The 26,015-nt window shown below is 36.0% G+C and overlaps 2 protein-coding genes across 2 annotated transcripts in view; both read right to left on the reverse strand.

The window, feature by feature from the left end:
* Positions 1 to 9,147, reverse strand: part of nck1b (NCK adaptor protein 1b) — a 60,353-nt gene extending 51,206 nt beyond the window's left edge. Inside the window, exon 1 of the mRNA XM_048175273.1 lies at positions 8,958 to 9,147. The gene's annotated coding sequence lies outside the window, so the exon portion shown is untranslated. The remainder of the gene's footprint in view (positions 1 to 8,957) is intronic.
* Positions 9,148 to 15,674: 6,527 nt separating this feature from the next.
* On the reverse strand, positions 15,675 to 22,566 carry slc35g2b (solute carrier family 35 member G2b). The gene is given in 4 exon segments (XM_048175386.1): positions 15,675 to 16,500; positions 16,502 to 16,879; positions 16,881 to 17,164; positions 21,850 to 22,566. Coding segments are annotated over 3 exon segments (1,245 nt in total). The 5' UTR covers positions 17,145 to 17,164; positions 21,850 to 22,566; the 3' UTR covers positions 15,675 to 15,897.
* Positions 22,567 to 26,015: the final 3,449 nt, after the last annotated feature.

Raw genomic sequence — 26,015 nt, forward strand, 5'->3', positions numbered from 1 at the left:
AACGAAATCCAGCCACAACACAACGGAATAAAGCCACAACACAATGAAATAAAGCCACAACACAACGGAACAAAGCCACAACACAACGAAATCGAGGCACAACACAACGAATCGAGGCACAACACAACGAAATCGAGCCACAACACAACGGAATCGAGGCACAACACAACGGAATCGAGGCACAACACAACGAAATCGAGCCACAACACAACGAAATCGAGCCACAACACAACGGAATAAAGCCACAACACAACGGAATAAAGCCACAACACAACGGAATCGAGGCACAACACAACGAAATCGAGGCACAACACAACGGAATCGAGGCACAACACAACGGAATCGAGGCACAACACAACGAAATCGAGCCACAACACAACGGAATAAAGCCACAACACAACGAAAGGCACAACACAACGAAATCGAGCCACAACACAACGAAATCGAGCCACAACACAACGAAATCCACAACACAACGAGCCACAACACAACGAAAGGCACAACACAACGAAATCGAGCCACAACACAACAACACAACGGAATAAAACACAACGGAATCGAGGCACAACACAACGAAATCGAGCCACAACACAACGGAATAAAGCCACAACACAACGGAATAGGCAAACACAACGGAATCGAGGCACAACACAACGAAATCGAACAACACAACGGAATCGAGTCAAACACAAAGGAATAAAGCCACAACACAACGGAATAAAGCCACAACACAACGAGCCACAACACAACGAAATCGAGCCACAACACAACGAAATCGAAAGCCACAACACAACGGAATCGAGCCACAACACAACGAAATCGAGCCACAACACAACGAAATCGAGCCACAACACAACGAAATCGAGCCACAACACAATGGAATAAAGCCACAACACAACGGAATAAAGCCACAACACAACGGAAATGCTCCCGACCACTAGGGGCTCTCAGAGCTTGGTATTGTTAGTATTCCTTGCCAATGTTTTATAGAGTAGGCAGTGATATGAATACCACGATTAGTTTCAACAGTATATAACCACTGTATATCGACATGAAATATTAATTCAAAATCACTTGAGTGCACAATAGCTTCATATTTATACCTGTGAATGATGACACACTACCACGGTGAATGATGAAGGGAACGTCTGACAATTCCACCAAGTGGTTAAAACGTATAATTTGTATTCATTAAAATTACTTTTAACATTTAAAAACAGACATGTTCAAATTACAAAGCTTGTCAGTCTTACCAACAGGAAGTAACAAGCTTTGGAATTTGAACATGTCTGTTTTTAAATGTGAAACAAAGTCATTGTAATGAATACAAATTATACGTTACACATCTTTGTAAGAATGTTGACTTTATAGAACATTGGCAAGGAATACTAATATTAACGAGCTCTGAGAGCCCCCTAGTGGTCGGGAGCATTTCCGTTGTGTTGTGGCTTTATTCCGTTGTGTTGTGGCTTGTTTCCGTTGTGTTGTGGCTTGTTTCGTTGTGTTGTGGCTTTATTCCGTTGTGTTGTGGCTTGTTTCCGTTGTGTTGTGGCTTGTTTCCGTTGTGTTGTGGCTCAATTTCGTTGTGTTGTGAACTTATGTTTGCTTTTTTAATTTCGTTGTGTTGTGCACTACTGGGCCACCGTAGTTAAATAAATAGAGAGAGTTGTAAAGTTTTAAGTTGTAAAATGGACCACAGAAGAGGCTCATACTTTTTTTTTTAAAGAGAAAAAAGCTAATTTAGTAAAAACGCACCGTTTCAGTGTGTATATTGTCCATAAACTCTCTCTCTCTTGCATTATCATCAACATACACAGCAAAGAACACAGAAACACTCGTTACAACTAACAGTAAACAAATATATACAGACCTTATGCCTTTTCGGGTAGTGCTTAATAAACTGGTAAACTTTATATCCGTAAATCAACTCTGATGAACTGCAATAAAGTGCTCTCACCTTCATTAAAGCCGTATCCAGTATCACTCTGGAGACTGTAAGCTGGATCAAGAACAGTTTGTATTGATCTATCCTTGAGTAACAAATTTTTAACACAAGCTCTGTTTTGTATTGTCCCTTTGTATTGACATTGGTTCACAAAGCAGTCCGGTGTGAAAGACATTATTCATGCATTTTCTTCGACATAAACGACCTCATTTCAGCGGCTAGATTTCAGTTAGAGAGCAGTGGAACCATCCAGCTACAGAACACCTGAAACCCTTGGGAGACATTCTCGTCAGTGCAGCAATGGCGGACTGTGTACAACTCGCTGTGAACTCGCTCGGGGCAGTTCTATGTTAAAACGGCAGTGTCTGTCAACATTTGTGTGCGGGGCCGGTGGCTAATGTGACGTCACACTGCCAGGGATCTGGAAATGGCTTGTTCTGAGACACTGCTTATGATTTATGGGGATTAAAAAAAAAGGAGTGGGTTGATTTTTATCATTATAGGGTGGTTGTGTACACACACTGCCAACACACAGTTATACCTAGCTTCCAGCAGACGGCCGTATGCATCGATTTGCGGAGGAAGAGTGCCCTCTGATCCCACGCATGATGTAATGACAAATGCGGAAGCACAGAGTATAGAGCAAAAGTCTAAAGCTAGAATTTTTAAAGAGAAATTTTGACATAAGAGAAGAGGAGCTTGAGTTTGTTGCCCAGCCATATTTGTTGAGGCGTCTAAGCTTACGATACTCCTACATCCTACATCGCGTAACGGGTTATTCCCCCCCCCACCCCCATTAAAACATAATATTAAAATATAAATGTATATATTTTACTTGTTTTACATCCATTTAAAAAAATATATATATGTATAACATGTTTAAATTGCACTGAATAAGCAAATATTCAATATAGAACAAAACAAAACAAGTCACAGTAAAAGCATATTTCAGGCCAAGCACAGTCTTAGCAAACTTAAAGCCCCAGAAATGTAATACTGCAGTAGCATTTGGCTTACTACACTGACAAAAGCAATGAAAGACAGACACGTGCGGCGACTCAATGCCACGTCACTGCAGGCGTCTGAACAGCAGGTGCTGCTCTGAGAGCTGGGGGTCGCAAGCACTGAAAGAGGCCGCTGTGTTTCCAGAAGCACGTTTGGGGACGGTGGGGTGAAGAAAAGAGACAAGTCCCCGCAGACCGCAGATACATCGTCCAATTTCAGTGAATCTAGTTCATGGGGTGACTCTCCTCATGGAGGAAATGGCAAAATATAAATAGCTGCTTTCACCATTTTCCCAACCCTTTCTCCTTGATCCCGGGCCCCTCGGCTCAGCGGGATCTGGGGCCTCAGACAAAATGTCTCTCACTCATTCATTTGAGTTTGCTCTCTAGCTCTCTCTCTTTTTTAACTTAATGAGAGGCTGTGGAGAGACCTGTCAGTGTGACAATAATTACAGAAACTGCACTGCTCACCAGCTGCAACAGGCCCCGGGCCCCCAAAACATCCATACACACAACTGTGAGGTCATGGAAAAAGCAAAAAAAAAAAGAAAAAAGCTGCTACTGTATCTCGGCCGTCTCACAGACAGTGAATACTGGGTTGCTTTAATATGACTACAGCAGAGAATCAAATAACAGTAGTTATGTCTGCTCATCCCTGTAATTCAGATAATGTCAAGCTCAGTCATACAGGCCTTACCCTGCACCACCAGATAAACACAAAATACGCCGACTGACAGCACAGAAAGGGGTATATTAGCAGCTGAGTCACTGGCTGGACCAGGTGTGTATGAATATGTGTGTGAAGAATTAAAATAAGAACGAATGTGCGTCACAATTCGCATACTTATGGGTTATTCTAAGGATACATTCACACAAGAATGAGTTTTCCATTTCACAGTGCTACTTAGGGTTGTCAGGGTACCAAAATTTCAGTAGTCGGTACCAATTGCCAGTAAAATTTTACAGTTCTTAATACCAATTTCAGTACCAGAGCAAAAACTGTTGAATTAAAGGGACAGTTCACCCAAAAATAAAAATGATCCCATAATTTACTTGCACTCAAGCCATGCTAGGTGCATATGACTATCTTCTTTCAGACGAACACAAATCAGAGATATATATTAACCCCTTAAGCCCAAAGTGTACCGGCGGCGGAACACCACCCGCCACGAAAAAATTCATAATCAAATTACTAAACAACCACTGACAGGAATAAAACAAAATATTTTTTAATGCATCCAACTATTCAGTTCAACTCTCAACGAGTGCCGAGTCATCCCGCTAAAACGGGGTGTACGGAGCGCCACCTAGCCTATTTTTCAAAACTACTGTCTTGATCAACACAAAATAGGTGTCATTTGAAAGCTTAGAGTCTGAACTTTACAATGAATGTAGCCAATTTGATTAACTCCTAGTTCTGAGTTATTTGCTGAAAAATTTTTTTTTTCATAATTTATGAAATATTTTTTGTATTATGTACAGCAATGTGACAAAAACATCATACAGCTCAGATAATCACGAGTTATGTCATTTGAAAGGTTTCACGGAGTAGAATACAACGAGTGTAATTGTTTTGGGCTTCGACTAAAAGTGAGCGAGTACGTGAAGCCCCGCAAGACCCATATGTAAATAATATACCGATGCAGCATTTATATCACGTTTACGCTCGTAACTTCATGAAACATGGTCCAATTGTGGAAATTTGCAGCAGATTCTCACGATTATAATAAGTCCAACATCTACATAATCCAATAAGGCAAATCATGAGATATTCCTCACGGAATTACGACACATAAAACCACACATGGCATTTTCAATAATAACTTCATAAAACATGCATAGATCGTAGAAAATGGCCCATCATTACTTACAGTGGATGCTCCCGATTTAAATGAGTCAAAAATCAACATAATCCCTTGCATCAATCACGAGATATTCCTCGTGAAGGAACGATTTTAAAACTGCCCATTAGGGGGCGTCAAGGGCTAAACAAAAAGGCTACCTTGGTTCCAAATGCTGTAACTTTTGATTTCTTCATGCGATCACCACAAAATTTGATCCAGATGCAGCTCACATGTAGTCGCAATTGTTCCCCTACCTTATTTCCTTCCTGAGATATTGCATGTCAAATTAGAAAGATATGTAAAATTTCCCTTGAACACACTTTTTTTTTTTTTTGCCTTTTATTAGCAGTTTCTCAGCATGAGAATGTCCAAATTTAATTTATTTTTATTTAAAAATGTAATTTTTAAAACATTTAATTTAATTTTCTTTCAAACAATTCCAACCTTTTGACTCTCCATGCTATAGTTTTGGAGTTACGAGTCTTTACAAAAAAGCACATGCATCCATCATAAAAATAATCCATACGGCTCCAGGGGGTTAATAAAGGCCTTCTGAAGGGAAGCGATGCATTTTTGTAAGAAAAGTGTGGAATTTTGGTTTTGCTTCCATAGCCAAAAGGGAAGGGGGTATAAAACTCTGATGTTGGATGACAAAATAGCCTTCTAAACCGCAAACACTTGATGGTTGAGTGCATAGTATTTACAGTACGTCATTTGGGACACAACTACAGAGATATGGTATACAAGAACAAATAAAGGTGCAGGAGGTGACACTCTGACAGGAGGTGAAGTGTGCAGATTTCTGCAGGGCAATGCACCGCACCCCACAGGCCACAAACAACACTTGATCAACTGGAAAAAACATATCCTGTAACAAATATTACCAAATAACTATTTTTACATTTCATTAAGAAATTTTGGCAATGCATGTGCTTTGCTATGAAGTTGTGGGTGTTTGCCATAGCTTTACTATGTGGTTGCTAAGGTGTTCTGGTTGTTAGCATGTTGCAATGCGGCTGTAAAAAAAAAAAAAAAAACAACAACAAAGAGAGCCCACGCTCAAGTCTCTGTGATATTCTGATCTGTAGATATGACTCGGGTCCCACCTTCAATGCAAGTCTATGGAACTCTTTTGCCCATTTTATCTTCATGATCAGGCAAAAATCATCCCTTAGAAAAGTAATAGCACATCGCTCCTTAACATTCTGCATGATTTAGGGATATTATCATTTACAAGTAGTGTGGATAGTTCACCCTAAAATGAAAATTCTGTCACTAATACTCACCCGTGTCGTTCCACATCCGTAAGACCTTCGCTCATCTTCGGAACACAAATTAAGATATTTTTTAATCAAATCTGAGAGCTTTCTGTCCCTCCATAGACACTAGGGCTGGGACAATAAATTGATGCATCGCGAATCGAGAAATGATTCTGGATCCATTCTGATATTTTCCGTGTGTATCGAGATTCTCTCTCAAATCGATTCTGAGTTTAGTTTTCAACAGCAGATGGCACCGTGTGCTTTAGAAACAGCTGTGCTCTGCTTCCTTCCAATGCCTTATACACACAACTTCAACCTTCTATAAAATAATCATTTATAAAGTTTGAAAAGGTTAAAGTGAATTACAAGGGTGTTTGCAGTGGGCTGTTTAAATTAATCTCGCGTCATAAAAGCATTCTGAGGTGCGAATACATTCTCAGACTCAGCCGAATGCACGAGTGCTCTTCTTAGTGAGCATTAGAGCATGTGGTTAAAAACTAAGCTCAGAATCGATTTGCGATGCACTTTGGAAAATATCAGAATCGATCCATGAATCTTGATGCATCGATAGTATTGTCCCAGCCCTAACAGAGATCCAACACAACTACCACTTTCATGGTCCAGAAAGTTAGTAAAGACATCATTAAAGTAATCAATGTCACTTCAGTGATTTAACCTCAATTTTATGAAGCAATGCAAATGCTTTGTTTGCAGAAAAAAACAACAATTTATTACTTTACTTACGAAAATATCAGAACTGTCCTCCAAAAAAAAAAATGACCCTATTAGGTCGTTTTCAAGCACTTTATTATGACATATGTTTTAAAGTCGTGCGCCCTCTAGCTGGCATAAAAATAATGACAGTCTTGTGTAACATCTGTCATGAAATGATGTATGACTGTCGTTACCAATCAAAATGCGTGTTAATTTAAATGCAATGTGTGGACTTTACACCATTTCTCCTATTTCCATTTAGCAAAACTCATTTTTTTAAATTAACGACTACACCTACCCCACCCCTAAACCTACCTTTAGTGATTTATAGTGCATATAAACTTCCCTGGGATCGAACCCACGATCGCATGATCACATGATTGTATATTGTTATATATTGCAATGCTCTATCAATTGAGCTACGCAAAACCCGAAGTATGATGCAGATTAAAGGGAACAATGCATTAACATCAAAGTGTCCTGTTGTCGATAGGGGCGCAACTTTAGTAAACGCTCCTATGGGTCGTATTTCAGGGAAGTGACAAACGACCTATATAGGCGTATTGGTCGGAGAACATGTTGGAAAATATTGACCTGCAATGCGTGTTCACGAGAGCATCATGACACATGCGATTTGTGTTCATGAGAGAGCTGACAATGTTGCTTGAACATGCTTTGGATAATATTATTTTGTAAATAAAGTTTTTTGCACAAACAAAGCACTTGTGTCACTTCATAAAACTGAGTTTAAACCACTTGGGTCACATGGATTACCTTAATGATGTCTTTACTACCTTTCTGGAGCTTGAAAGTGGTAATTGCGTTGAATCTCTATGAAGGGACAGAAACCTCTCGAATTTCATTAAAAATACCTTAATTTGTATTCTGAAGATGAACGAAGGTCTTACAGGTGTGGAACGACATGAGGGTGAGTACTTCATGACAGAATTGGGTGAACTAGCCCTTTAAGAATGAGATTATTTACTCATCTACCTGTTATTCTGTATAGAAAAGGAACATATAATGTAAATTTCTTAACATTCATTATTTTAAGGAATGTGAGGTGGGATACTTTCTTACCTAATATATTTATCTTGTTTTCCAGTACAAATATCTAAACATTCTTAAATGGAGATACATTTACTTGAGAAGCAAAATGACTGAAGAGATTCTATTTTTGAAAAGTTTATGCCTAAAACAAGCCTTTCTTTCTTTCTTTCTTTTCATTACTTCAATCTTTTCTATGCCGAATAATGGGTATATGAGTAAATAATCTCATTCCAATGTCTTAATTGCAACTTTTCATTATTAATTTTAAGTTAGATCAAGCACACTAGACACTAAAGTGTATTTTATTCCAGGAATGTGCCATTTAGCCTTTTGTCATCTTGATCTGCGAGGAACTTCTGCGTTTGCTGAGAAATCTCACACAAATTTGATACTCACAGTTCAATGTTAAAGTAATGAAGAAAACATCAGGTACTGGAACATTACATTCAAATGAACACAGCTGATTTATAAAAACCGATTCCACACTGAAATTACCAACAAACCAACTTTTCACATAGATGATAACAGCACACAGCAAATAAGATCTAGTGGTTTTCTCTGTCTATTTGATGTTGTGTTGATAACAGTTGCATAATATATCAACATGCAGAAAGAAATTCTCAGATAACGATTAGATAACAACAAAGAGAGCTCATCTAAACAGATGTCAGAGTCTAAAATCATAATCACATGCAATGGACAATGTCCAAATATCAATATTTGCAGATTAGAGCAAATAAAACAGCCTTTGACTTTAACAAAGAGCCTGTAAGGCTAACAGCACTGCATTGTGCTTTCAATGCATTTCAATGTAAATGCCATAACTAAACACCATAGCAGTTTGTGTATAATTCATGCTTTAAATATGGGCCACTTTCCAACATTTTCTTTATAAATCTATGGAGGTAAAGCAGTTTGTCCTGTAAATCACAGCAATGTGAGGCCTGACCACAGCCTATACTCAATCCCTTTACAATTACACTGATTTATCCATGACACATTTCCAGGATTGTTTCTTTCTTCTTATATTTCTATCGTTATGATCATTATTTCTAACCAGGAGAGCCATCGGATTTACTGCTTTAGCTCTGTGCGCTACAATCAGACCATAAACTCCCATAAATATCTGTCATCTTACCCTGAAATGATCCGATGTGCACCCCTGCCTCCCGTGTCTCCAGCACACACTCGATGATCAGCACTATTTATATTACAGGCGTGTTTTTCAGCTACATATTCGCAGATGGGTTCATGGGAAGGGTTTTCTGTGTATCCAGCGTGAGAACTGCGGCTCGACTCACCGCACCGCTGCGCGATCTAACCTGATGAGGAGAACCGTGATGTCTCCAGCTTACTCGCTCACCCATTGGTTAACCAAGAGCGATCTCTCTGCTCATTGGTCAGTGCACACGTCCATCAATTGTACGTACTGGGCTTGTCCCGAAAGTCCCAATATAGAACACGGGGCAATGTAGAGTTTCGGTAGTAGGTCAGTTTAGTCATTCCCAATGTATGCAATAATTATCATTATTATGTTATGTTATGTTATGTTATGTTATGTTATGTTATGTTATGTTATGTTATGTTATGTTATGTTATGTTATGTTATGTTATGTTATGTTATGTTGTTGTGTTGTGTTATGTTATGCTGTCAAACGATTAATCGAAAATAAAAAATGTATAATATATGTATATTATATTATATATATATTATATTATATTATATTATATTATAATATAATATAATATAATATAATATAATATATACATATATATAATATATATATACATAATATAATATACATATATTATACATTTTTTTATTTTTGATTAATCGTTTGACAGCACTACATAACATAACATAACATAACTTATATATATATATATATATATATATATATATATATATATATATGAAAAAAAAACTTTTATTTTGGATGCGATTAATCACGATTAATCATTTGACAGCACTATATATAATATAATATAATACAATATATATATATATATATATATATATATATATATATATATATATATATATATATATATATATATATATATATATAATGTAATATATAATGTAATATATACATATATTATGAAAAAATACTTGTATTTTGGATGTGATTAATCACGATTAATCGTTTGACAACACTATATATAATATATATATATATATATATATATATATATATATATATGTAATATATACAATATATACATTTTTTATTTTCGATATCGTTTGACAGCACTACAAATAATATATATAATATAATATAATATATATATATATATATATATATATATATATATATATATATATATATATATATATATATAGTAGTCAAACGATATCGAAAATAAAAATTTATTATATATATATATATAATGTAATATATATAATGTAATATATACATATATTATGAATAAATACTTTTATTTTGGATGTGATTAATCACAATTAATCGTTTGACAACACTATATATATATATATATATATATATATATATATATATATATATATATATATATATATATATATATATATATGTAATATATACATATATTATACATTTTTTATTTTCGATTAATCGTTTGACAGCACTACAAATAATATAATATAATATAATATAATATAATATATATATATATATATATATATATATATATATAATAGTGCTGTCAAACGATTAATCGAAAATAAAAAATGTATTATATATATATATATATATATATATATATATATATAGTGTTGTCAAACGATTAATCGTGATTAATCACATCCAAAATAAAAGTATATATATATATATATATACATACATATATATATATATATATATATATATATTATATTATATTATATTATATTATATTATATTATATTATATTATATTATATTATATTATATTATATTATATTATATATTATATTATATTATATATAGTGTTGTCAAATGATTAATCGTGATTAATCACATCCAAAATAACAGTATTGTTTCATAATATATGTGCATATATATATATATATATATATATATATATATATATATATATATATATATATATATATATATAAGAGAGAAAAGTGTTATATTTATATATAAAATATTTATATTTTGATTAATCATTTGACAGCACTAATATTATATTATATTAAAAGACAGTATTTCACACAGTAAAAGAGAGTATTTCACACACATTAGACACATTTTGTTTGCTTAAAAATAGAATTAGTTTCTTTTTTTATTCAAGTGTCAAATTATCCTGTTATGGCCCAGAAGATTTTACCAATTGCATAACCATATTAGTCAATGTTGAAGAAGACCATCACTTAATAAATAATACCTATAAATAATAATAATATTGTCAATATTATCAACATACTGTTTAATATTGCATAATATTACTATATTTTATTATAACGCATTACATTACTGTTAGTTATTTGGGGATTGATTGTTACCCTTGATTCATGTAGTGCAAAAGTTAGAGATTATATGAATGGCCTCTTTTAAATATTATTATTAAATCTGAAAATTATGGATTTTGAAAAAATTGAAACAAAGGTATTTTATGATGAAAAATTGATCTATATATATATATATATTAAATACATGAATATTTTAAAACTAAGATTTCTGTCACAAATCAAATACACAAATTTGTGAAATGTTTGGAGTTCATGTCAGCTTGAGTGCTGCTGTCATTTTATGTTGACAATATAATTTGTAATAAAAAACTTTGTATTAAATTAGAAAAATAAAAGCAGTGGTCTCAAACTTTTGGATCCTACATCATAAGATCATAAGGATGCATTGTATGTACGTCCAGCCTTCTGAATTTGCAATCACCTTATCTTGAACTTGAATGAGTTACATTGATATGACCATATTCAAAGTCCCTCACGCATGGCTGATAGAGCCATTAGATGTGTGCACAACACGCTGCAGGATGCAATCTGTTTCCTGTCCTAACAGATGGACGTTACTGTACGTGTCCTGTACCAGCCCTGCCTTCTCCTGTCCTCATGAAAACTGTCGACACCCCGAGAATCCAGCATCCTCACTCTTTATATCCCTCACTAGAATCAGAGGGAATCAGTGGTCTGAGCTCTCAGATTCAGACATGAATTATAACGTTACTTCACTCAATGGACTCATGTGACTAATATTAACGGTTGACTGTTTTACTCTTCTTTTATAAATTAATAGAGGAACCATTTTGTTCCAAACCCTGTTATTTCACGCTGTTATTGAGATTCATACAGCAAAAACATGCCATAAATTAATAAAAATACACCATAAGACATAAAGTCATGCAAAGGGGTCTTTGATTATGATTTCCCTTTTTTAACTTTAGTTAGTGTGTAATGTTGCTGTTTGAGCATAAACAACATCTGCAAAGTTACGACGCTCAAAGTTCAATGCAAAGGGAGATATTTTCTTTTACAGAAATCACTGTTTAAGGACTACAACAAACGACTGGTAGAGACTACAACGAGCTTCTTCCTGGTTTGGTGACATCACAAACCCTAAAATTTACATAAACCTGCCTCCGAGAACATGCAACAAAGGGGGTGAGGCCATGTTGGGCTGCTTTAGAGAAGAGGATGAGTTGTTGTAGTAGAGTGTTGTTGTCATGCCATCATTTTACACCGGACTGCTTCACAAACGAGGATCAATTCAACACTGGATTTGCACAAAAGATTAACATGACGGCACATGCTAGTGGATGAATTGAATCAACTCCACAGCAACTACATAAATTTATCCTCTAACCATTCAGAAACGTCCAGTTTCAATTCTAAAAGTTGTAACTTCTTCCTGAGTCTCTCCATCAGTGTCGAACTCCGGTTTGAACAATGTAAGGCTGAACACTGTTACTGACAATCCTCATTTTGGCTGCGTGAGATTCTCCAGCTTTGTTGTTGTTGAGCTGTTAAAGCTCCGCCCTCTTCTGGAAAGAGGACCGGGAGCAGCAGCTCATTTGCATTTAAAGGGACACACACAATAATGGCATGTTTTTGCTCACACCCAAATAGGGGCAAATTTGACAAGCTATAATAAATGATCTGATTTTGAGCTGAAATTTTACAGACACATTCTGTGGACACCAGAGACTTATATTACATCTTGTAAAAGGGGCATAATAGGTCTTTAAATATCTTAAAATCATCTTTAAATATATAGTGCACATGTTGCAGTGGATTTTTTATAGTGCTTTTTGGGTCCTTTTTAGAGCTTGATAAACTGTATTGAAAAGAGTTGCATAAAGATTCTTCAGAATCTTCTTTTCCCCTTTTGTATTCCAAAAAAAGCCCATCATACTGATATGAAACAATGTGAAGCTGAGTAAAAATTTTGGGTGAACTATTCCTTTAAGAGAAAAAATGTCTCTGAAGTGCCACCTTGTGGAACACTAGAGAAATGTCATGCTCTGCCATTTAAAAGATTTATAACAAAAATGTCTCTAGGCCCTGCCAACAAACCGAGCAGCGATTCATCATGACCACAGCTTTCATATGCCTGAGGGAAACAATGATTACTTTGATCTTAAATATAACCTTTGTGGTAGGGTATAAACAAAAGGGAATACAATTAAATGCCACTGAAAATGAGTCTGGTGAACAGTAGAGCAGCTGGGGTTATTTAGAGTGCGACTCATTTCATGAGATTCTGCCACAGACCATCAACCTGATGACAGTTACATATATTTTTATTTACAGGCTTTTTAATGCCTTCATATAGGAAGCTGTTAGGGAGAATCAAATATTTTATCAGATAGGGAGTCGAATAAGTTCACAGAAAATGTAGTTTTGTTTCTGTAGTGCTGGGTCACATGGACAAAAACTTCCTCTGCACCAATAACACAATCATTTGTGGTTGCGTAATCTTATCAAAGGAGGTTTTCTTTCAAGTCTGATGAGATTAAAAAAATACCATAACGGCTAATTCAGCAGCACAAATTCCTCCATCACTCAGGCAGGGGTTGTATCGATCGCTTTGGCACACCGAGACTGAATTGGAGAAAATCAAGACAGGTTAAATTATAACATTTTGCCATGGTTTTTGTTTACTTTAGATATATAAATATGGATGAGTTTAATCTAACCAAAAGGTCAGATTAGAGCAGTTGTTCTTGACTGGCGGGTCGTGACCTGAAAAATGGGTAGGAAATGGGCGGGAACAAAAAACCAATGCTAAACGCTCAATAAAATCCAATAAACCATATAGTTGTGCAGGATAAACAGGGACTGTTAAAAGAAATCTTTCTCATAGTGTGAATTCAGGGTGATTGGGACACTTTTTGCCATAGAGATGACTGGGAAAATGTGTCCCAATCAACCTGAATTCACTGTATTTTTGTTGTTAAAAGCCATGCATCAAATCAAACACAATATTTTAGCACAAATTAAACTTATTTGGTTGAAGCTATCCAAACAGCAAAATGTTGTTTTTTGTGCTGTGTAAATATTGGATTATACACTATCGTTCAAAAGTTTGGGGTCAGCAAGTTTTTTTTTTTTTTTTTTTAATTCTTAAATAAAGCAATTACTACTTTTATTCAGCAAAGATGCATTAAATTGATGAAAAGATACAGTAAATTGATCAAATATATGCTGTTCTTTTGAACTTTTACTGTTCTCTTAAAAAAAACTATCAGTAATAAGTAAATAAAACAGTATTTTAAACTGTATAATATTTCACAATATTACTGTTTTATGGAATTTTGACCAAATAATTGCTGCTTTGGTGAGCATAATATAATATAATATAATATAATATAATATAATATAATATAATATAATATAATATAATATAATATGTGCTGTCAAATGATTAATCACGATTTGTTTACATAATATATGTGTGTATACAGTGTATATTTATTATGTATACACACAATATATATTTAAGGAATATTTACACACACACACACACACACACACACACACACACACACACACACACACACACACATACATACATACATACATACATATATATATATATATATATATATATATATATATATATTTTTTTTTTTGTTAAATATATACATGCATGTGTGTGTGTATTTCTATAGATAATACATATACACATATATAACTTTTATTTTGGATGTGATTAATCATTTGACAGCACTAAATATAATATAATTAGTGCTGTCAAATGATTAATCGCATCCAAGCAAAAGTTTGTGTTTACATAATATACATGTGTGTACTGTGTATAATTATTATGTATACATAATATATATATATATATATATATATATATATATATATATATATATATATATATATATATATATATATATATATATATATATATATGTATAATTTATATTATATATAAATATAAATATATATATATATATATATATATATATATATAAATATAACAATTTGTTCTTAAATATATACATGCATGTGTGTGAATTTATATATACATAATAATTATACACAGTACACACACATATGTTATGTAAAAGACTTTATTTTGGATGCGATTAATTGCGATTAACGGCTTGACAGCACTAAATATAATATAATATAATATAATATAATATAATATAATATAATATAATATAATATAATATAATATATATAATATAATATAATATAATATAATATATTTGGTTGGATCAGTAAAATCTGGGTAAACCATCTGAGTACCACTTCAACAAAAAGTGAAACATCCAAAGTTTATTGTGTCGCAGAAATTGCACTGCTGCAGTCTGATTTATCTTTCAGAGTATCCAATCCCACTGTTTATAGATTTAGACCACTGCATCTTACTCTTGCTTCAGTGACACACACACACACAAAAATCAATGCTATCAGAGGGGAGCACTATGGATCACTGTTTATTTTCACACATCAACAGTTAGCAAAGACATTACACCAATGGCACTCTTCCAACGACGCGATTCGAAATAAATGCCGAAGATCCAGACATTCAGTGATTGCACATTTGTAAGAGAAGGGGGCTGGGAAACACTGCACACACACACACACACACACGCACATATACATGCCCCCTCATGCACTCAAGTACACACGCTTCGACGCTCTCATTTGATTGGCGAGTCCAGAATCTCCTGGTAATCTTGTCGGATGGCCCGGCCCACCCTGTAAAGCTTGAGCCCCGTGAGGACGAACACGCTGACCATGATAACCAGCGCTCCGAAGACGTCGTACACGGATGGGATCATTCTCAACACGATAAGCTGAAGAAACATGGCCACCACGATCTCCAGATGCTGTACGGTGCTGACCAGAGCGGGGTGGAACTTGTTGAGGGCGTAGTAGACTCCCAGAAACGCCACTGTGGAGCAAATGCAGATTCCTATAAGGTAGCCCCACGTCTCGGTATCCAATGGAATGATGGGTTCTTGCATGATGAACATAGTGGACGCCCCCCACACGGTTCCCGTCCAGCCGAACGTGAAGAGCGCCGCCCACATGCTGACGCGCTCTTTGATGGCCCTGTACACGATCATGGACAGGGCGGCAGTCAGACCTGCCATTACAGTCATGGTGTAGCCAAACGCTTCTTTCCAGAATCCCAGAGGGGTCTTCTCCTCGTCGGCAATGTTGGGGATCATCACGAGGCACAGTCCAAAGAGACTACCTACAACCGTCACTACGTCCGTGTAACCGAGGCGTTCGTCTAAGAAGCAAGAAGGCCAGAATGGCGCTGAAGACCGTGGTGGTCGCCCGCCACATGATGGTGCCGTTGCTGGGTGGGACGATGGCGAAGGATGTGTACGCGCACGTGATGGAGATGACGTTGCAAACCCCGTAGAAGAACAAACGCAGCCGATATCCCTTCGGCCCGAAGGGAGCCTCTTTGTAGTAGAGGACCACCAGTATGGACAACACTTGGATCACCGAGCGGATGAAGATGAGCTCTAACGATGGCACTTTGGAGCGGTCGGCCGCCAGGCGTGTAATGAGGGCCACGCAGCCGTGCGCGATGGCCGCCCCGAAAAGGGCACCCCAGGTGACGCGCGAGGCCAGGACCGAGGCCTCGCCGAAGCTCGCCAGCTGGCCCGCCAACCCCTTTTTCCTTCTGATCGGCCTTGGGACGAGAATCCATAGTGCCGAATAAAGTCCTGCCTTGACCGCTTTCTGACACCAGTCTCTTGCTCGGGTTGTTGTCCAAGAACGAGCCGAAGTCCTCAAAGGACGGAGCGTCATCGTATCCCTCGTCGCCCGGCTGGGGGAAATGCGTGGCGTATTTCACCGTAACGGTGTTAGGGTGAATTTTAACCCTCTTTTTGGAGCCGTACTGCTGCCTTGTGGGGGACGGATCCATTTTCTTCAGCTACAGAAGAGCTGCGAAACACACAAACATCATAGGATTAACGGATGGTGTAAACACATGCAAATATGTCAAACCAGAAGATATTGGGCGCTTCTCAATACTCAAATTGATGCTTCCTCATTTCCTCCGCCTTTGATTCCTCCAAGTGATCAAGAAATATTCCAATATACAAATAATTCCTCCGTCATTATTTTCTTTCCTTGCATCCTTCCCTCACAGGGGGTGGAGCTGAGAAACGTGGAAACGTTTTTCTATATTGTGACATACAGGGCATACAAATTAAAGGGTTAGTTCATCCGAAAAATGAAAATTATCCCATGATTTAATCACCTTCAAGCCATCCTATGTGCATATGACTAGGTTCTTTCGGACTAAGACAATTGGAGACATATTTAAAAATAACCTTGCTCCTCCAAGCTTTATAATGGTTGTGTGTACCATTATAAAGCTTGAAAGAGCCAGGATATTTATTAATATATCTCCGATTGTGTTGATCTGAAAGAAGATAGTCATATACACCTAGGATGGCTTGAGGGTGAGAAAATCATGGGAACGTTTTCATTTTTGGGTGAACTATCCCTTTAACTCTTGCCAAGTGGCAAACACATGTAAAACAGCATTGGTGAGTATTTGAAACAGTGTCAATCACCAGTTTGCCGGTAACATTTTTACGAAATTGTAACAATGCAATTTTGTGAGAACATGAATGTAAACAAACGTGAACATTGCTGGGGATATCATCATTGGTGATTTAAATATTCAAGCTCAAGAAGGCGGGAAAGGGAACTCAATTTGTCATTCGTGCCGTGTGGAAAGTTTTGTGCGTCGCACACATTTGAAGCACAGACCAGAAAGCTATGGCTGCGTTCGAAAACTGGAAAATGCTGCCTTTTGAGGACACATTTCAAGGTAGGAAGGCATCAAGGCACGTCCGAATCCAATGTTAGCTTCACTTCCTGTCTCGTGAGATACCTTGCTCAGATTGATTTTTGAAGGAAGCATAGATGTATCCTTAGCTGCCTTTGATATCCCACAATCCTGTGACAGTTGAGCTAGAAAAATAAAGATGGCGTCCGAAAGTTGCGTTTGCTGCTCAGTTTGTGTATAAATGTACGATTTTGACCAACATATTTCAATTTTGATATAATTTCTATCAAGAAATTACTACTGTAATAATTAATTATTTGTTTAGTTCTCACCAAAGCTTGCGCTATATTGCTGTAGATCATTAAACTGTTACGCTGCCTCAGAAGTCTGTCCGAAATCAGTTTCGTGAGTGACCTTCATGCACAAACGCTGCCGTACAAGTCATTCTCTTATAAGACAGCGAGGCAGCAAGACAGCTACCTAGGTTTTCGTACGCAGCCTATGTCTCAGACAGCGTACAAATACTGAATTGAGCTCTCTTTCACGTCTTGCTCTTGAACATACAAATTCACAAAGTATTATTCACGAGTATCCTAGTAAACATTGCCGGTTATGGCTTAAGTGAATGTAAACAGTAGAGAAAGATATGTATCAGTATGTGATCCGTGTATTGGATCCGTTCATTAGGTCTTAAAGTGACAGCAGCCTAATATTCCTGCTGATGTCTGTGATTTTAATGTTAATCAAACAACAAAGGGCAAAGAAAAAAATCGCTCACTGCTCTTGACTGAATACATTTTGTAACTTTAATAAGGATTAATCTATGTTTAATTTATACAGTGACGGCTATATTAACATGAACATATTTTTGTTAGCTGGGTATGACCAAATCATCGAATTAGTGAGTTGAATTTGAGAACCAGATCAGACTATTTTGTTTGGTTCAATTTGTGTACTCAGAATCAAGAAAATAACTGAATTGATTCTTAAGGCCCGTTCACACCCAGAATGAGAACCATAAAACTATAACGATAAATATATTTCGTCCACACCAACGATAAATAACAGTCTGTTTAATCTAAGCTCAGTGGTTTCAGAGTGTGTACAACATGTTTTTTCTGTTCTTGTTGCATTTGCACTGCTTTAACCAGCAGATGTCCTCAGCATGCTATGTTTCGAGTGAATAGCTAGTGTAATCAATATAATCTAACAGTGAATTTAGCTGACAAAGTCAATATAGTGGAATAAAAACAACACCTAGTCTTTTTCACTGCAACGTCAAAGGAAGCAATAAACTGGGTAAACCCAGCCTGATCTGCCAGCGATTTGATTTCGCCCGGCAACTCAGTCTGGAAACCCGTACATTAATTTCTACTGCTTCTGTTACACTTTTGTGGGAACCAATCACAGACTGGCTTATCCACCTTGCTCGCTATTGGTGGGTATAACACGATGACGATAGAGAAGCGACGGCAAACAGCTTTTTGTTTACACTGAACATGGCGTAAATACCACTCACTTTCATGTTTTTTTTTGCACAACCTGCAAAAATCGCCCGATGCCATTGCTGGTTCTGCAAACCGCTGATCAATGCTACAAACCAATACAAACTAAACCTGTCTGGAGTTTTCGCGTTGCTCTGCAAAGTACGTCACCCGGATCATTGATCTGATTGGTTGAAGGACTATCCAATTGCGTGAATAATGCTCGTTGATCACGCCTCTTGTGCAGTAGAAAATACATAGCAGACTCTCCAGACCAATGTTCAATTTTAAATTGAACTTGGTCTGGTGATAGGCAGACAAAGGAAGCAAGACAATGTTGTCGAAACTAGCACTGGATACCTGAGGCTATTTTATTTTTATTTATAATATTTATTCATAATTTATTAAATTTTTATTTTACACTGTTTGCTAGCCTAGCATAATGATCTCATTGTTAATACTTCTCACCATTTATTCCGAGGGTGTGACCAACTGTTTTCCATATATCCATTGTCTTTAAAGTATCTTTGAAAAGGGGGTTTGATTTGTCAAACAATGGTGGCTTTTTCTGGACCTCAGTGATGAACTTCTCCGCAATGTCGTCCGCCATTTTAAATGCGTGAGCCCTTAAATTAGAATGGATTCTGATTGGCTGTCATTGTTTTAGTGTTCAACAGCTGGACAAAATCTTTCTGAAAGTGATCCCAACAATATAGTTTCTCTGTATTGTTATCATTATAGCTGTGGTCTGGACAGTGCTATTATTTTATATTTAGAACGATTTTTAGAACTATATCTTTATAGTTATCGTTCTTGGTGTGAACAGGCCTTAACAATCTGTTTGTACTATTAATAAAACCTGAATTGAGAATTCTAAGATTTCTAAGTGACTCAATAATCTGTTCACAACAGTTCACAGGTTAACAACTCACTGATTATTAATGAATAATAAATTCAATTTTCACCTGTTCCTCACAAATGTATCATAAGATTTGAAAAAAATCTACGTTTATGGTGTCCTTTTTGAAGCTTGACAAACATGGTCACAATGAACTGTATGGAAAAAAAATCTGCATAAAGATTCTTTAAAATTCCTCCTTTTTGTGTTCAGCATATGACACGAAGATGAGTAAATAAAGACAGAATTTTCATTTTTTTGAAAAACTAACACACTAAGATCAACACATTATTGTAAATGGAGGTGGGTCTATCTTTAACAGTCAACCATATAAGTATATTTTTATGGCACCTCAAGCTTGCACTGTGGTTTTACAGAAATGCAGAAGAGAATTTTACATAATTCATAACTCGCTGCTTCAATGGTCTCCTTTCTCCCGCTCTCTCTCTACTGCCACCCCATGTGTAAAGCGGTTTCTATATTTAAGTGCAGTAGAGCCTGCTCAGATAAGCAGAATTTGATTCAGTGTGATGGGATGGAATTATGTAACGGGAAGGAAACTAGATAGTTGAGAAATGGTTTGGATTATCAACCTCAAATATAATTGAAGCATTATTAAATAATGTTAAAATATGCTTTTACATGTAAAATAAAATACATGATATATGATTATGGATCTAGCCTATTTCATCACACAACTAAAAAAAATCTGTTCTGATTTTTTCACCCGACTGAAAGCGAATAACATTTGGCAACAAGGCAAAAGCCCCACCAGGGGGCAACAATATCAACAATATATTCCTGATGAGAGCCCATCTATTATGATCTAACATCATAACTCGTAAAAATGTCATTTTATATGATACAGCTATTCTGAATCATATGGAATATTGTCCCCGTGGCACACGGTGAGACTGCAGACAGGGAAAAACATGTTGAGGAAAGAAAGGATGATTTATTGGTGGTCTGCAGGGAGCACAGCCTTTGAACCATCAGAACCTGCTCTGATTTCTGCAATAAATCTCCTGACAAATAATAGATAGTATGCATTTATTATTAACAACAACAGTAAATAAAACAAAGAGAGCGACAGAGAGAGATTTGGAGTAGAAAACAGAATATAGAAAATGAATATAAAATGTTTTACTAGCTATTTTATCCGCAAACGATCTCTCGTGCATGTTTGTATTATTATTTTACATTTATTTGCATGCAATTTCGTGCAAATCCACTAATTGCAAATTGTGCACGCATCTTAAAATACTTTACTTGCAAAAATTTGATTATTTATGATAATCTCGGCGCTTTTAAACACTGTTGCGCAAAAACGCACATGCAGCAGTCAAAACGCGTCATATTTGATTTTCTCCTTTTGCAAATATCGCCAGCGCAAATGCGTCTCCATATTGCGCAAATGAATCAAATCAAGCGGTTTTTTTCTACTCACCACGCTTCTCTCAAAGAAAGGATCCGGATGTCTTTAAAGCTCTTGGGAATTAAGCATAAGCGTTTTTATTCACTGGCGTCAAGATATGGAGAATTGCGCTTGCCATGTCTCCATCCTTTCCTCATGGACGCGCTGGACGTCTCCAAGGTGCGCGCATAATCCACGCGATGCTCCACACGCCTCCTGATGCTCGTGTTTCGGCAGGGGTGACAGAGAGAGGCGATGCTCCCCAAGACAAACTCCCTTGTTTCCTGTCTGTTGGCAGAGTGAGGGTGGGGTGCAGACCATGTGAATACTGCTTCAACCTAACATCATCATCTTCATCGTCATCAGAAGCACATGTATGCTGAGTTGATCTTATTTCTTAGCAGAAATGGGCACAGTGCTGCCGTTCAGTCTCTCATCTCTTATCCAACGTCAATTAATTGTACTGAATTTAATAAGTCTTCCCAGTACCTCATTTTGCTTCTACATTTGATTTCAAATGAGCCTACACATGGAGCAAAAAAGCTTTTTACACTGATTTAATATCTTTTTAATTGTTGAGTTATGCAACATTTCATAATTGTCATGTGGAATGGGGGTTAACAGCTTTTGAAAAGGTTATGAAGCCCTGCTCCAGTCAAAGGTGTAAAAGAAGAAAAGATGCAGCAGTAGAATATGACCGTGCACAGCACACAACCAATCATAAACGTCCTCAATGCTTGCCTCATTAAATATTCATGAACTTTGTACAGTCACAGAAACGTTCATGCATGGAACCTCGCAGAGTAAATTTGTGTAAATTGCTCATCATTCTTACATAAACTGTCCAATTTGTCCAAAATTGTTGAATTTCTCTGTTAATTGGTATGCTAAGTTATTCTTACATAAAATTGCTTATGAATTTCAGATTAAATCATTCATAAAATTATACTTGTGTAAATAGGAGAATATTTTTGTAAATTGTATATAAACACATTTTAACATAAATTGTTGAATGCCTGCATGGCTTGTTTTGTAAAACTATATAGAAACTGTCAAATGTTTTATCGTTCATAAAACCATTCTTGTGAATTGTTGAATTCCTGTGTAAATCGCTAAATCATTCTTATGCAAACTGTCAAATTTCTGTGCAAATACTAAAGCCATTCTTACGTGAAATTTCTTAAGTTGTCTAAGAGAGGGCAAGATGGATGTTATGGAAGATTGTTTCCGTCATGAAATAAAACATAAAAAGGGTAAATATAAGTTTATATCTCACAATTTTGACTTTTTATCTCAGAACTGTGAGAAATAAACGCACAATTACGAGTTATAAAGTCAGAATTGTGAGATATAAAGTCAGAATTGCGAGTCAGAATTGCGTGATATAAAGTCAGAATTGCGAGTTATAAAGTCAGAATTGCGAGTTATAAAGTCAGAATTACGAGTTATAAAGTTAGAATTGCGAGTTATAAAGTTAGAATTGCGAGATATAAAGTCAGAATTGCGAGTTATAAAGTCAGAATTGTGAGATATAAAGTCATAATTGCGAGTTATAAAGTCAGAATTACGAGTTATAAAGTTATAAAGTTAGAATTGCGAGTTATAAAGTAGAATTGAGAGTTATAAAGTCAGAATTGCGAGTTGATATAAAGTCAGAATTACGAGTTATAAAGTCAGAATTGCGAGTTATAAAGTCAGAATTGCGAGATATAAAGTCAGAATTGCTTGATATAAAGTCAGAATTACAAGTTATAAAGTCAGAATTACGAGTTATAAAGTTAGAATTGCGAGATATAAAGTCAGAATTACGAGTTATAAAGTTAGAATTGCGAGTTATAAAGTCAGAATTGCGAGTTATAAAGTCAGAATTGCGAGTTATAAAGTCAGAATTGCGAGATATAAAGTCAGAATTGCTTGATATAAAGTCAGAATTGCGACGAATTACGTTATAAAGTCAGAATTGCGAGTTATAAAGTCGAGTTATAAAGTAGTCAGAATTGCGAGTTATAAAGTCAGAATTGCGAGTTATAAAGTCGAATTGTTATAAAGTCAGAATTGAGTTATAAAGTCGAGTTATAAAGTCAGAATTGCGAGTTATAAAGTCAGAATTACGAGTTATAAAGTTAGAATTGCGAGTTATAAAGTCAGAATTGCGTGATATAATGTCAGAATTACGAGTTATAAAGTCAGAATTGTGAGTTATAAAGTCAGAATTACGTGTTATAAAGTTAGAATTGCGAGATATAAAGTCAGAATTGCGTGAAACAAAGTCAGAATTGCAAGTTATAAAGCCAGAATTGTGAGTTATATATCTTGATATAAAGTATATACTTTATAACTCACAATTCTGACTTTATATCACACAATTCTGGCTTTATAACTTGCAATTGCAAGCAAGTTTAGAGATACTGGACTGTTGGGTCTGTTGATGGACTCGATCTACTGCATCTATGTTTTGATCATCATTCTGAATCCGATCCAGATGTGTTCTTTGACTAGTTGATTACAACTTAAAGTACACTTAAAAGTACTTTTATGCACTAAAATATGGGTCAATTTAGCCCAATTATTGAAATAGTATACTTACAAGTATACTACAAGTGCATTGATATTAATTTACTTACTACATAAAGTATACTTAGAATATACTTGATCTTTATATAAGTATACTTAATAAAATTAACTTATTTTTTGTAAGGGTCTGCCGTGAGCACCACTTGAGAGCCCATCTTCAAGACTGATGCTCTGATTCCTAGTTACCGATCAGGTCCCCTTTATGGGATTGTTTCACCTGTTCTTTGTTCACTGGGCTGGAAATAACGTTTAATAACCGTTTGGATCCTTTATCCTCAGTATGAGCAGCAGGAATAGTGATGCTTGCCTTATAGCAGCAGGCATCTTTCTCTCTTGAGGAAAGCCCAGTGAGGAAAGGCATCATTAATCACAGGGAGAGCACCAGTGGAAGCTCAAATTAGACTCGTTGATGTAAACTCGCCGCCCCTATGGGACACTAACTCCTCCGGATGCCTGCTTGCCCAGACACAACAGTCAGTCACATTGCTAATTCTGGTGGGATGTAATTCATAACTATGCCTGACTGACTCCAGCACTTTCACATCATTCACAACACAAACGTTTTACTCAGCATTTCTGACCTTTATTTATTATTGTTGTTGCCCCAATACCATTGACAAAAGTGATGAATCATGCTAATATATTGATCGAAACAGATTGATTTGTCAGTGAGTTCAGGAGCTGTCTGCGTTTGGGTCATACACTTTCACTCTGCTGGATGTGTTTGCGGTTAGTATTGAATGCTTTGCCTTCAGTCATGAGTTTGTAATGCCTGTATTGGGAGTACAAGTTCACTTCTGGCTCTTTGTAGTTGTAATGTTTCACTTCTTGTGGACTTTTACATAAAAATGTTCTAGAAAAGAAGAGGGATTTTGTTTGACTGGACACTAAAGTTTGTGTCTGGAGTCTTTATTAGAAAGTAGATCTATCATTCATCTTGTAAAATATGTCAAAAGTGAACAGTGGACCACTTTAAAGGAATTTTATGGGTTAAAGTTAAAGGCACTAACAACTGAAAATTGTCAGCATTTACTAATAACGTTGAATCAGTACAAATCCATAAGTTTTTCTATCGTCCAAAAGAAAAAAAATAGCAGAATGTCCGAGCTGCTCATTTCCTGAGTAAATGGGCGCTGTCGAGCTTCAAATTTACCAAAAACTCACCATTGTACTATAAAAGCCAGTCTGCAAAGCGTAACGAGAGACAGCGTTAAATTACAGTACCTCATGTCTCAAAGCACAAAACATTACAGTAATAATGAATGTAAACAAATGAAAGAGCACTGACCTGTAACACCTGACTGCTGCAGATTAATTTATGCGTTGATAGTGTTGCCATACACTTGTTGGGTTAAAACAACACAACCGCTGGGTTTGTCCATTTTCAACCCAACTTGCGTTGTTTTTAACACAGCATTTTGTATAGTGCAGAAATGCATAAATCCAAGTCAGCAAAGAATAAACAGAAATGAACGGTTTTGTAATCCTTTCAACAGCTCAGATAGGCAGGCATTCAACCAGTCAATGAAATGTCAACTAAGCCATATTTTATAATGCAGCCATTTATGAAGGTAATTCCAGTCTGGCAGCCCATGAACTGTCTGTAATAATGACACTGCAGACTG

This window comes from Megalobrama amblycephala, linkage group LG22 (assembly GCF_018812025.1).
Source record: "Megalobrama amblycephala isolate DHTTF-2021 linkage group LG22, ASM1881202v1, whole genome shotgun sequence".
In the NCBI taxonomy this organism is placed as follows: domain Eukaryota; kingdom Metazoa; phylum Chordata; class Actinopteri; order Cypriniformes; family Xenocyprididae; genus Megalobrama; species Megalobrama amblycephala.